The 13518-nt window shown below is 48.4% G+C and overlaps 2 protein-coding genes across 2 annotated transcripts; both read right to left on the reverse strand.

The window, feature by feature from the left end:
* Nucleotides 1-651: 651 nt before the first annotated feature.
* LOC131290482 (broad-complex core protein isoforms 1/2/3/4/5-like) lies at nt 652-6304 on the reverse strand. The gene is made up of 3 exons (XM_058319630.1): nt 6097-6304; nt 3718-4488; nt 652-1148 (listed from the first exon to the last, which is right to left on the reverse strand). Exons 1-3 carry the CDS (start codon nt 6302-6304, stop codon nt 652-654), a joined length of 1476 nt encoding a protein of 491 aa, XP_058175613.1.
* A 2695-nt stretch (nt 6305-8999) lies between these two features.
* On the reverse strand, nt 9000-13300 carry LOC131291408 (amidophosphoribosyltransferase-like). The gene is made up of 3 exons (XM_058320616.1): nt 12343-13300; nt 9981-10851; nt 9000-9906 (listed from the first exon to the last, which is right to left on the reverse strand). Exons 2-3 carry the CDS (start codon nt 10813-10815, stop codon nt 9056-9058), a joined length of 1686 nt encoding a protein of 561 aa, XP_058176599.1. The 5' UTR covers nt 10816-10851; nt 12343-13300; the 3' UTR covers nt 9000-9055.
* Between the last annotated feature and the right edge of the window lie 218 nt (nt 13301-13518).

A 13518-nucleotide genomic window follows, 5' to 3' on the forward strand; every position in this document is an offset into this window, starting at 1 on the left:
ATGTCAGCCAGATTAATTAATCTATTTTCTTTCACCAACTCAAGTTATTTTCAAGTTAATCAGTAAAACTACAACTCTAACTTCGCCTTTGATAACATACAAACTAGCCTGCAGTACGTTCTTTGTGGGCGAAGGGCGAGGGATTGAAGTTTTGAATAAGTATCTAGAAAACGGGTGTAAGGAAAAGTAAAAAAGAATGTAAAATCGACAAATATGTGTTTTTGTGTTTTTATGTATTTTATTATTCAAACATTATTTCATTCGTTAATTGAGTTCCACGTGTTTTTTTAAATCTATGAGTAAAATGATATTATCTGCGCATGTCCTGTGCCATTTCCACCACACAGCAGAACATTCTCTCCTCGGTTGCTTCTCCTGCAATTCTGTTTGCCATTACTGCGCGTGACAGTAAGGTTCCTCAAGCATACTTTCCTAAAAAAATGTTAATCAAAAAAAGAGATACTGCTCCCAACACTAAACACTAAACTCGTTGGCCATTGGCAAGGAAAAACAAAGTTAAAGTAATAATTCATTCAGGTCGCATGCATACGCTAGTTCTCCGATGTTAATAGGTTTAGGAAGCTGCACTTGCATCATGTATTATCCGATGCCCCTAGCAGCCGTATCGATTGAAAATGAGTTTCGGTTAGTTCACGAGCTTAATCGCGGTACTTGCTCCATTCGTGAAAGATTAATGCTTCTTATCTCCTGCTCGGTATCGGGTCGGCCTGAAAGGGATTGGATGGGATGGGTATCGTTTGTAGTGACAGTTGAACTGGTTGCACTAGTGGTGCTGCTGCACTCAATCGCGGGATTGGATTGCGGCGGTAGCGCCAAGGATATGGCAAAAGGTGCTCGGCTGGCAGCCAGCGAGGCAGCTAGCTTCATCGTCTTGTAGTCCTTTCGCAGGTGCTGCCGGATCTCCGTGTGACAATGCTCGTTGTTTGTCACTATTATATCGCCCGTGTCAGTGGTGGTTACCCGGGCTTTGCAATTGTACTTCCGCGACAAGTTGCACTGCCAGTACTTCTTGTCCTTCCGGATGTACTGGATGCCGAACGAGTGCCCGTCGTGCACCAGCAACGGCTTCCCCCGCTGGCTTAACATGAACTGCAACCTTCCCTGGAACCACTTCTCCCCAGGTGCGACTGGAGACGGAAAAATAGACTCATCAGTTGTAAATTACGAAAATTCATTTATTTATTTTTCAGCAAGAACGGCCTGGCCGTATTGCTTATGAATTACGAAATTAAGAATTACAAATAATTCCAAATGGATGATGCTCCCTGTAGGGACTTCTCCTGCCTATTTATTTCGATGAGTAAATTGATGGATGAACCGATACATCATTCAAATTCGTGCGAGTGTCATGCTGGGTTTCGACAATATTATCTACAAATGGGAAAACAGAGAAAATGATGAAATAAAATGGAAATGTGAAGCTGAGAACGTTATGCAAACATAATACAACTGTATATATAACATATACGTATACGTATGAGGATACGTATATGCTATATGGATACGTATATTCTAGCATGCCCAGGTTCGAGCAAATGCAATGCAAACACAAGGAAAAGAAAACCACTAAAAGCATTCTAATTTGAACAGACAGAATCATGCTTCCGCTCGTTATCGCAAAGCGTATCTCACATTGAACGAAACCGTAGGACATAAAACATTGAGAATGATTCAATACGCCAAGATAGAGAGCCGTCGGAATGCTCCACAATAGCGCGCGCAGGATGATTGGGCTTATTACGGCCCCAATTCTAGGAGTTCATCTCATTGGCTCACTGTTGATAAAAACAGATCGTCCACTACAACAGCAAAAAAAAAAAGTATAAATAAAACGAAAATACTTAAAACACCAAACCGGGCAAAGAAGGAGCCTGGAGTAGGAAGAGTAAAGTTCAAATCCTAACCTTCGCCCTGGCTCGCACATGGACCAATGACAGTGGATCAGAGAGACTTATCTCTGCCGGTCGCGGGCGCGCGCGCGCACACACATCCCCGGTAAGGGAGTCGCTTCCGGAGCGCAACGAGAAGACAGTTTTCCAAATATCATCTTAAAAACAACCGGACCACACCACGTTCACGGGGTGCCGGGTGCCTTTTTCTCGCCCCCGGTAGGCCCTGTCCCCCGGCGCATTGCGTGACCCTTGATTAAGCCGGAGGATTTCGAAATCTCCGTCCTTACCGACCCGCCGAAGATGTCATGCACACTCCTCCACTCGCCGAATGCCGAAATGGAAGGTAGAGGAGCGCAAGAAAACAGAGGGAAAAAAATAGGTTATTATCAGTCCGAAGCATTAAGCCGAGCACATAGTAGCGGGATGAGTGCTGACTATTGAAAGTCGAACACGATAAGCTTGCGTGGATCTTCGCCTGTCAGACGACGGCAACGTCATCAACTCCATCTTCCAATAAGATCGAAGGCAAAGTGTTTCATCTCCCGCCTATCATACCCGAAGCGGAGACTAGACGTACTATCATGAAGCCAACATCATAGCACGCTGCTGGCTTATGCTTACAGTTAGCGCGAACGGTTGGTTAATGCGATCCGCGCAATAATAAAATCAGCTCACCCGTGCGGCCAGGGGAATGTAACGACGAGTGTTTGGGGCTTTATCCTTTATCAGCAGGCGACTTATCGGCCTATCGAGCTAAGGCACTAGGTGCTAAGGTGGGCAAGTTGTAGTAGAGCATTCCGGGCACTCCGCGAAATCATTGTCTTTCCCAGGGCCGCTGGGTTTTAGACGCACTCCAAAACGATCCACACGTTTATCGATGTTACCCCCGTCGCGCGTTTATCTACACTTGATATACACCTAGTGGCGAGCGATCGATGCCCAAGTATCCACGGCTGCTTAAGTGGCATAAGGCATTCTTGCGGAGAAGGAGACAGCGCCTAACCCGGCCCGTCGACTTCCCGTTGTCGACAAATCGTCGATGGAACCAAAAAAACAAAAATACTAATGATAACCATACTTCCAAACACAACTCTTCTGCCCCTCTTCGTTTAGCAAAGATGTACATCGAAATTGTTGGCTCCTGAGGCGGACTGATACAAGCAATCAGCGTCAGCGTCGGAAGCAGAAAAACAACCTAACCAGCCTTTTTCTTCTTGGAATTTTCGTTCTCAATGGATTAAAATGAGATCATACAGCCAATGCGAAGTGATCACAGCGGGTGCCTGGCCAGTAACCTTTGGGTAGACCTTTCATGAACAATATTTATGATATGGAATGGGTAGGGATGCTGGTGCGGAATGCTATCTGCGCACGTAAGGGAAATGAGTAAAAGCAGCCACTCGCTGCGGCAGTGGGAATAAAAGATGTAACTGTAAGCGTGCACAGGATGGCAAAACGCTTCATATTAGAGATGTGTAAACAGTAAACAAGACTCCGGTCTCTACTTCTATATATGTTCAATAAACAAATTGATAACTGATAAGTGGTTAGCCGAGATGGCGAGGACGTGGGTACGCCTTATCGCCTCATACTGGGACCTATCTCCGTGCGCAGGATAAACTGACAGCAGGACGAATGATCTAGCCGAGGCGATGGATTGAGCTAAGCTGTTGCTAGTGTTATACATTGATACCGCGGAGATAAACATACCGTTGGATGGAAATCCCAAGCAAGCATTCCAAATGTGGTTCAATTTAATGAGGTTATGAATCGTGTGTTTAGATAATTGCACAAGTAGACTCACCGGCCGGTATGTCCATATGTCCCATGCGTTGATTATCGTTGGCCGCGATGCGCAGATCGTTCGGGAAGAGCTGGCGCATCACCGATGGACCTTCCGATCGGGAGGAGGACGACTCGCCAAAGTCGTTGCTGGAGCGTGGGCGCTCATACTCGGATAACCCGGTCAGGATGAGTGGTGGCGATTCGTTGTACTCCATCGCACGGTCGAAGTCGTTCTCCTGCTGGCGCTCTGATGAGGCGTTCGTGTGCGTCGATCTTGGGTGTTTGATAGCCGGCTTGAGGTTGTTATGGCGAGCGTGGTTGAGTGGTGCGCTGGACGATCCCGACAGGAACCCGTCCTCCGAGCTGCTGTTATGGTCCATACCCATCAGTGCTTCGACACATTCTATGGCGGTGCGTGGTGCAGATACCTTCCGAGCGTTGCTTCGGTCTAGCGGAGTGCTCGAGTGACCCGGTTGCTCGTCCGTCATGGAGTCGACCATGCCGGAAGATTCCGGCGCGGCCATCTCATGATCGAGCACGGACTCCAACAGCGGCGCCACGGCGGTCGGTGTGTAGATCGGCAGGGTGCTCAGACCCTCCTCGTCCTGCTCGTGATGGGGCTGGCGGGGCTCGTCTTCCGCCATCGGTCGCTCGGTGAGTCCTTTGAGCTTCAGATTTTCCGCCAGGTTGAGAAACGGCTTCACCTTCATGGCCTCCAGGTTGGTCGTGCCTTTGTACATAAACTCCATGATGTTCTCCATGTAGTCGCCATTGACATCGTTAAGATAAACTAAACCGAAGCGAAAACAAGAAAGCAGCAAGATTTGTTAGAGCAAGGTGAGCGGAGAAGCACAAGAAGGGTGCACAACACGGGCGAGGGGGGAGGAGCTACCGCACAACACGTGGTACTGTCCTATCAGCAAATACAGCGTTAGCGACGAGTACAATCGATGTATTAAAGTCGAAACACTCATTCACTGTCCGATATCGGGAATGATAAATCTATGAACAATAATCCTGAAGTGCCCCCGGTATCAGTGTGGCGTACGATAGCAAACGGCCCGCTGCGTGTAGACCAGATGGGTTGCCCACCACCAACCCCAAAACCGGCCGCCCGCCCGCCCCTTGGCTATCGAGCAGGGCGGGCCTTCGTTCTAGCGGCCGATCAAGAGACACAGATAGTGAGATTTCTTCAGGTATTTCCTAATGTTGACGTCTCTACGCACACCGTCGGCGCGAAGATGCCCAACGTCGATAGTTGCCTATCCTCGCTCTCGGATAGCGGGCATTGTTCGCCAAAGCAGATGACTTCGGGTTACGCGTATGGTCTCGCTTGAGATAAACTCCGTTCCCGGTAGGCACCGGTCGGAAACATCCAAACCCCGAAACAGTTACACTTGTATCGATATCTGGGCCCACCTTTATCAATCGTTTGTAAAACGATAAATTGTACAATTGGTGGCAGCGGGACAACCCACCAACCAGGCCAGGGCGGTTTGACGCGTGTTTCAAATCAGATCGAGCAAGCTGTATTGGGCCCCGGGGGCGATAGTATTTCTTATCCACGCCCCGGGAAAAGGCTATGCCACAACAACGCAAGTGTAAACACGATAAGCGAACATCATGCCGAATTGTTGCCCGATGCACTTTACACTGACTCACGCACGCAGATCTGCCTATCGTGTCTACCGGCGCAGCAGCTCATTAGGGGGAAAGCATCCTGATGAGACCGTGAATGTCTCACGAGAACACACATAATCTACTGCCGAAGCCATCATGGGTAAATCCGTTTCCTTATCTGCTTCCCTAGCTGCGGGAGATGGACTGGGCGACATGGGGGAAACATGAGAGCACTTGCCGTCTACCCGTTACGTTCTGCCCGCGTACACGGGAACATGGATGAGACGGGGTTTTATCGACTCTTGGCTATCGAGCACAACCAGCTATCGAGAACAACACCTATCCGTAAGCGATCGCTCGGAAGTGTACTACAATTTGTTCCACGTAATCAGCTGGGCCTTAAGTTCAGGATAAGGTATACAATTAATAACATAATGATTAAAAGGAAGCTAAAACCAGCTGGATTAGGAAATCAACCAATAAAAACACTGGGGACGAAGATCATGAGGAGATCATGTAAAACACAGAAAAACAAACCATAGCTTCTCCATATCGCACAGCACGGAGAGTCCTGTACGCAATTATTCCAAACAACAAACAGACGACTATAAAAGCAAGTGCGAGCAATGGGTGTTTCACCACAAACAGCACCATTGCAATGTTTAATTCACTTGACTGGTGAAATACTTTCTAAGGCGCAAAACCTATGATGTCCCCGAATCACAGCCGTCGATGCAGACGTTAGGCAAACTTTCCAGAATTGCTGCGAAATACTCACTTATCGGGTGTTCGGTAGGATGCTCCTTGAACAACTTCTCAAAGTAAGGACTGCAGGCCGCCAGGACCAGCTTGTGCGCCTTGAAGTGTCGGCCGTCGCAGGCGATCGTCACATCGGTGAAGATTCTGTGCTCGTAAAACGTGCACACGTTGGCGACCAAGTTGTCATGGTATTTCTTCCAGCGCAACGAATACTCGCCACTGTTCATGATGGTGGAGGTTCGTTTGAGCCTAATTTTTGTTCGCAAATGTTTGTTCTCTGCCCTGTTGAAAACTCGCTTCGGAAAAGCCGTGTCCGCGCCGTGCACCGTAAACACCGGAATCGCTAGCTCCTGCGCGACGCGTGTATTCTCAAATCACTTCACTGCTCGACTGAACGCCCGCCGTTACCTATGCCGGCGATAGCAGGCAAAGGAACCTCATGGTGTTATCTCCTTTTCGCTCGCGTTTTTCAGTATTTCGCCGCGGTTTGAGCGCGGTTCCACAACACATGTGCAAGGCGCACCAATACTACACACACGGGCCGCCAGCTTTAGGCCGGCGAAAGTCGTAAACTTGTAGCGCGCATCCTCGCACGCGTGGCGGCAACACAGCCTCCCGGCTTTTAGAAAATTTTCCAAGAACCACAAGTCAGAAGAATGCAATGCATTGTTCCACCTGAGTAGAGCATGCTTACTCCTTCGTCGAACACACATAGCACAAGGTATTGATTTGTTCATCCTGCCCGTCTACCCCGAAAAATTTTCCGAGCACCGAGGCAAGCACGCAACGCATTGTTTCACCTAAGCAGAGCATGGCTTACTCCGTCTCCGGGGAAACTTAGCACGAAGTATGGATTCCTGCCAAGAGTAATCCCAACTTAACCAGCGTAAGAATATCGATTTTGGCATCACAGTTGCGCGCGCAAGTGAAAAAAAAATTACATTGGTGCAAATTTATGTTCGAAATAAGTTATAATATGTAAAGCACCCGTTCCGGAGAAAGTTGAGCGAAAACCTCATCCTGTTGCCGACCATGTTGAACAAGTAATACCGGATGGTATACAAAATGGACACCTTAAACAAATATTACCGGGAGGTATTCTAACCTCAATTCAACACTACATGCATTTCAGATGAATATACGAATACAAAGTATAAAAAATAATCACATCGTCACAGAGTAGAAGAGGAAATCATATTTGCGAAAATGGTACGATATCACGGCACACTTGTAAGCTTTTACTACAGTTTAATACTTACCAACGTCTGGGTTGGGTTGCATCTGCAATAATTCTTCGAAAAAAGTACTGCTGGATGCCAGAACCAACCGATGTGCCTCGTACCGTCCGCCATCGCAAATAATCGTCACATCAGTAAACATTTTATTAAGGTAGAACTCGTACATGCCGTCGACAAAACTATCGAGGTAATTATTTGATTGCATTTCAACAAACGACATGTTTTAAGTTCGATATGGACAACTTCTGGTCGATGATGTATTTTTCTAGGTTAACTTGCTTCCAATATCGTTTTTCACTGAGATCACCGGCACCTATCCAATGCGTGTCACCGAGAGCACTCAAACTCTTGACTGAGATTGCAGCATGCTGTCAGACCTGTGGCGCGAATTACAAAACTTAGGTCCTGTTCTCAGCTCACCTGACATTTCCATCTGCAATTAGTCAATGACGTCTGTTTATATCCAGTATGATATGACGGTTGACAGGTAATAGCATTTGCAGCATACCAAAAAGATGTGATCGGATGAAAACCGACGCGGCTTTTCGACACCGATACGGTGTTGCCGGACGGCAAAGTGATAATTGAAAAAGCCTTTATGTGCCTTCTACTATTGTCAACATTTCAAAAATCGTAAGACGTTGAACAAGGCGTTGTTGGATCCATCACAGTTGACAATCTGGTACAGGCTCTCGTAGACGAATCCGAAATTGAAACAGTACAATTGTATGCTACAGTCGGTTATTACACATAGCAAATCTCTACTCGCTTTTATCATGGAATCAGCAAAACTTGACCGAAGTGGTTGAATAATTGATTTGTTTTATACAATAGAAGAAATGGAACACTTATTAGTGATTTGGAGAGAAGATATGTTAAATAAGCGGTTCCCTCTCAGTGTCAACTCTACAATATGAGGTATAAACGATATGGCAGAGGAAATCCGCAATACGCGAAAATTCTATATACGCTATTGCGTTCGGTCCCAAATATTCGCGTACTGCGGGGACCAACTGTAATCAAATTGTATTGGATTCCATATTAAAATCACTCGAAACCAGTAAAGACGCTACTAGCGGTTAATTTGAATTGGTCACGATTCGTACAGCAAAGGTAGCTGTCTGCAGAAAGCTCGCCGCTTCATTTGGGATCACTTGTGTTGTATCATGGTTTCTAGGCGTTTGAAATCCACTTGATTCGCTTCAAAACGAATTGGTGATAATCTTAATGAGACAAATACTCCTTACACAAAACATTGACTTGATATAACGACCAAGCCAGCGTTAACTTTCAAGTGTTGAATTGAATGTTGCGTTCACGCTTACCGCACCTAGCACTAGATGGCGCCACGAACGTAAAATTTTAATTTTACGAAATCAAACATTTCTTTCACTTAAATCAAAAACTCACACACAAAAATGTTAAAGAAACAATTAGCACGTAACAATGGCTACTTTTTATCATTTCAAAACTCTACCGGTCTTGGAGGCTAGGATTTCTCCACGTTCTTCGTGAACTCTGTGTCCAAGCGTAACTGATATGTTTTTCATATCGCACAGAACCATTTGTTGGTTATGCTTACAATATATGTCTATCCTAGCAAGAAAGTGAACCCGGAAGTATTTGGGATACTGCTCCGGATGCTACGTGTGTCTGTAGATCGTTTTTAATGTATATATATATATATATTCATTTATATATAAATCTATGTATTATTGTCTTTTTGTTTTTCATCGCCTACTACCATTCCAGATCATCGGGAAGCCCCCCAGGGTAGTCGCCAGTGAGGCAAGCGGTACAGTGACCAACTTGTTCGGGTTTTTTGACAGACATATTTAGCTGAACCGCCTTCTTGAGCCCTTCGACGCTCAGATAAGCGAGACTGTCCGCGCCGACGTATTTGGCCAGCTCCTCGGCGTTCAGTTTGTTTGCGATGAGCTCTTCGCGCGTCGGAATGTTGATCCCCATGTAGCAAGGGTAGAGCAGCGGTGGGCTAGCTATCCGGATGTGCACCTCAATAGCACCGGCGTCGCGTAGCAGCTTGATGATGGGTCCGATCGTGTTGCCGCGCACGATCGAGTCGTCGATCAGTACCAACCGCTTGCCGGCCACGTTCTCCGACAGCGCACCGAACTTCTTGGCAACGCCGAGCTGCCGCAAGCGTGTCGATGGCTGAATGAAGGTACGTCCGACGTACCGGTTTTTGCACAGCACCTCGGCAAAGTTGAGACCGGTCTCGCGGGCGTAGCCGTGCGCCGCGGCCGTACCCGACTCCGGCACGGAGCTGACGATGTCCGCATCCACGCCGGCTTCCCGTGCCAGCTGGCGACCGCACTGCAACCGCACCGAGTACACCATCTGACCCTCGAAGATGGAGTCCGACCGCGCGAAGTACACGTACTCAAAGATGCAAAAAGCATGGCGCCGATTATCCGGACAGTCGATGATATCGATCGTCTTGATACCGTTGCGCGTCATCTCGACAATCTCCCCAGGCTGCACCTCGCGGACGTACCGGGCACCGATCGAGAGGAAGCCGCAACTTTCGCTCGATATCACCCAGCCCTCCGCAGGCAGTTTATCAATTTTTTCTACGGAGCAAAAACGATAGGATTAAGTAAGCGGCAGGAGGAGCGAAAACGGCGAGACGAGGAAACGATCTTACCATGCCGGTAGGCGCCAATAGTAAGCGGCACGATCTTGCCGATACACAGCGGCCTGTTGCCGTACGGGTCGCGCACTCCGTAGATCTTATCCTTGAGCATGATCACGAGCGAGTAGGACAGCGGGGCGAGCTGCATCAGATGTTTGATGCGCGCCGGCCAGTCCGGACCATCCACCTCGCCCTCCGGTGGGTTGAGACAAAGGGCCTGCGTGATAAGCTCGGAGTCACTGTGCGTCGACAGGCCAACGCCGCGCGACAACACGTCCTTGCGGAGGCTCTCGCAGTTGACCAGCTCGCCGTTGTGCGCCACGGCAAGCGCACCGTGCGCCGTGTGCACCACGAACGGCTGACAGTTGACCTCCTCCGAGGCGGCCGACGTGGAATAGCGCGTATGCCCGATACCGAGGTTGCCCTTCAGCTTCTTCATCGAGTCGTCGGTGAAGATGTTGTTGATCATGCCCATGCCCTTGTGTACGTTGAAGTTCTTCGCGCAGTTGCCCTCGCTCGTGACGATGCCCGCCGACTCTTGGCCGCGGTGCTGCAGCGCCACCAGCCCCAGGCAGATCACCTGCGCCACGTCAATCTGCGTTGGCCACTCACCGGTGGCGATGGCACCGAACACACCGCACTCGTGTGTGAGCCCACTCAAAACGGCACCGCGTCCGGCACGTTTGCTGCCCATCGGCCTCTTTCCTTGCTCACCTTCCGTGCTCAGCGATAGATTTTGCTCCAGCGAGGATGCTAGCAGAAGCGAGTCCTGTTCTGTGCTTTCCGATGGTGATGCTGGCACCATCATAGATGCGCGTTCCTGCTGCTGTTGGGCCATCTCAGCCATAACGACCTATTTTCGTCTTCAAGAGGAGCGCTTCAGCTGCAGAGTAACATTAAAACTATTACAAACTATTTACTATCAATCGCCGGCAAAAGAAACACACTGGCAAACAAAAGAACAAAACCTGTATCAGTGCCCGGAGGAAATGAAAATTGGCTTACAAAATGGACCAACCAACAATCGAGTGTATGGGGCAAGCAATCTTGTCCTCGAAAGCGAAACCAACCGATCAACCCCTTCAAACTTTCCCCTACTGCAAAAGCCCATGCCACCGGTTTTTATACACAACAGGATCTCGGCGTGCGCAGTTGTGTGTGGCGCAGCTACTGGGTGGTGGTTGCCTCCGCGTGACCTACTATGTCGCTGGGCTGCCGTCCGGCCCAAGGATCATCTCCCTATCTCCAAGCAGCACGAGCAAAGACAACATAAACGGATACGGGGTACACGTTTTCTGCTGCGCGGGTTACAGATTACGGTTCGGCGCGTGTTATCAACCCCGCACTCGCTCTGCTTGCGTTATCGCTTATGTTTTTGCATTTTCATAAACAAAAACAAGCAAACTGAGCGACAAACAGAATCAATAAATTTTTCGAGCCCTTGATTCTGGGGCCCCCCGTTTCCGTGCAAGCCGTTCACCGATTAATTAGGCCCCGGGGCATCCAACCCTGAGGAATCGAAAATATTTACATCCTGGCACAAGTTTCAAACAGATCTATTTTACGATGTCCGTTTGTTGATGCATGGAAGATGGAACAAATCAATTCTAATTTCGATTAAATAGTAAAACTGACCGAAATGAGTTAAGGAACCGTCGTACAAGCACGCATTGACACACACCACGTGTTTCTGGGAAACAAAATGATGCAAAACGACGCATGCAGGGATGAGAAAAAAAACAATGAAGATGATTTGTTTTTACTGTGGATCACAAATGAAAGTGTTTCTTTTGGATACGATGCCATTGGATAGCGTAACTGCGAACAAGAATGGTTTCCGACAATGATAACCCCTCCGAGGGGCAATCGACTTGAACTCCTTGTATCTCGTTTTGGAATTGAGATTAATTTAACAACCGCCTAGTATAGCTAACCCATCCTTGTGGTCATTTGGCCTTTTGAAGCTCGTCCAGAAGCTATTTAGCGACCTACTAACTTACACCAACAATTAGCCAGTGGGAACACAACGCACACGTGTGGCCGAGTGTTCGCTTACATAATTTGTCCTTGCCAGAAGCGTTTTTGTTTCCAGTTTCACACCGCTAAGCTAACGTGCCAAGCGTTTGGCTTTTTTCTTCCTTCGTGTGTTGTCTGTGTTTGTTTGGTTGTCTACCATTTTTGCTGGCCTATCCAATTTTCAGCCCAATGATCTATTCATCTATAGGGCCATCGCGCATGTTCCATCTCCTACGCAGTGTGATACATTTCTGCTTGATTTTATTACAGCACAAGGGCTCGCAGCCGAACTGGTACCTCATTATGTGCAAGGTAGCATGTTACAGCAAGGTAGCATCGACTCATCTCACAGACTCACCTATCACTTTCGCTTTGTTCACGGAATCCGCGCCGTTTTTCCTCGAGGATCACTTTGCTTCACTTTTGCTTGTACTTGCTCGTACGTTTGATTGTTGGCATGGGTTGGAAGGAAAGCGACAATGCAGCGGGGATCCTGGCACGAGGCACGTGTCTCCGTTGTGCGTTCGCTAGCTGCTCCGATATATTTATATGTCAACCAACGACGAGATGTCAATCACCGGTATCCCCGTGTAGTGTACTGGCTTTGCAACTGCTAGGAAGTGGAGTGATGGTGCGAGCTGGAATCCAGCACGCTATTCACCGTCCGTCGTTCGTACGTATACTCTGTCAGGCACTTCTGCCTCCGTCCCGGTGATCGCTCGCTTTGATCAATCGTGAGCGGTAACTGATTTACGATCGGTTCCTCTTTTCATATTTAATACTTACGAGCACTGACTGCTGGGCCACACCACCGCCGCTTGCCGGGTTTACAGAGGCGGACACACAAGCTTGCACGCTGCGGTCCCCTCGGCACGTAAGGCACTCCACCGCCTAAGGGTTTACCTCCTATACGTCGCCGCTCGATGCTTGATTGAGCCGCTTTGTAGTTTAAGTGAACGCGCCGGTCCCCACGACGAAGAAAGGCTCCCGGGCTTCGGCGAGATCGCGCGCGCGTTCGCGGCCTTTTTGTCTTTCCCTCGCTCCAACGGGTCCCATCTCGGTGCATCTCCCTTTCCCCCACTACGCACGGCTCGGGCGCCACACTCACATTTACTTCACAAACCCGCGAAATTTCCAACCACATCCATACGACGCAAACACACAAAGCACAAACTATCCTGCCGCCCGCAGCATCCGACCGCGATCGTCCGACCGAAAATCGGTCGAACTTGATTTACTGCTACCTTACCTTGAATTTTGAGATGTAGTAAATCAAGCGCAGAGCTGGACGCATGGAAACGAGGGATTCGGCGGATGACAGAACTCTCTGACGCGGCCATCACACGGTGTGCGCGCATCTTCTTGCAAACCCGAAAGACTAAAACCTGTCAAGCAGGTCCCGTACCGATCGTTTTGCACGTGTCTCGCAACGAAACTATATCAAATCGCCATGTCTTCCCAGGAAAAGCTGTGTGAAATCTTTTTAAACATCCCACGGGGAATTTGCTTGTCAATCAGGATAAATTTGTTTGAG

The sequence above is a fragment of the Anopheles ziemanni genome, chromosome X, assembly GCF_943734765.1.
Source record: "Anopheles ziemanni chromosome X, idAnoZiCoDA_A2_x.2, whole genome shotgun sequence".
In the NCBI taxonomy this organism is placed as follows: Eukaryota; Metazoa; Arthropoda; class Insecta; order Diptera; family Culicidae; genus Anopheles; species Anopheles ziemanni.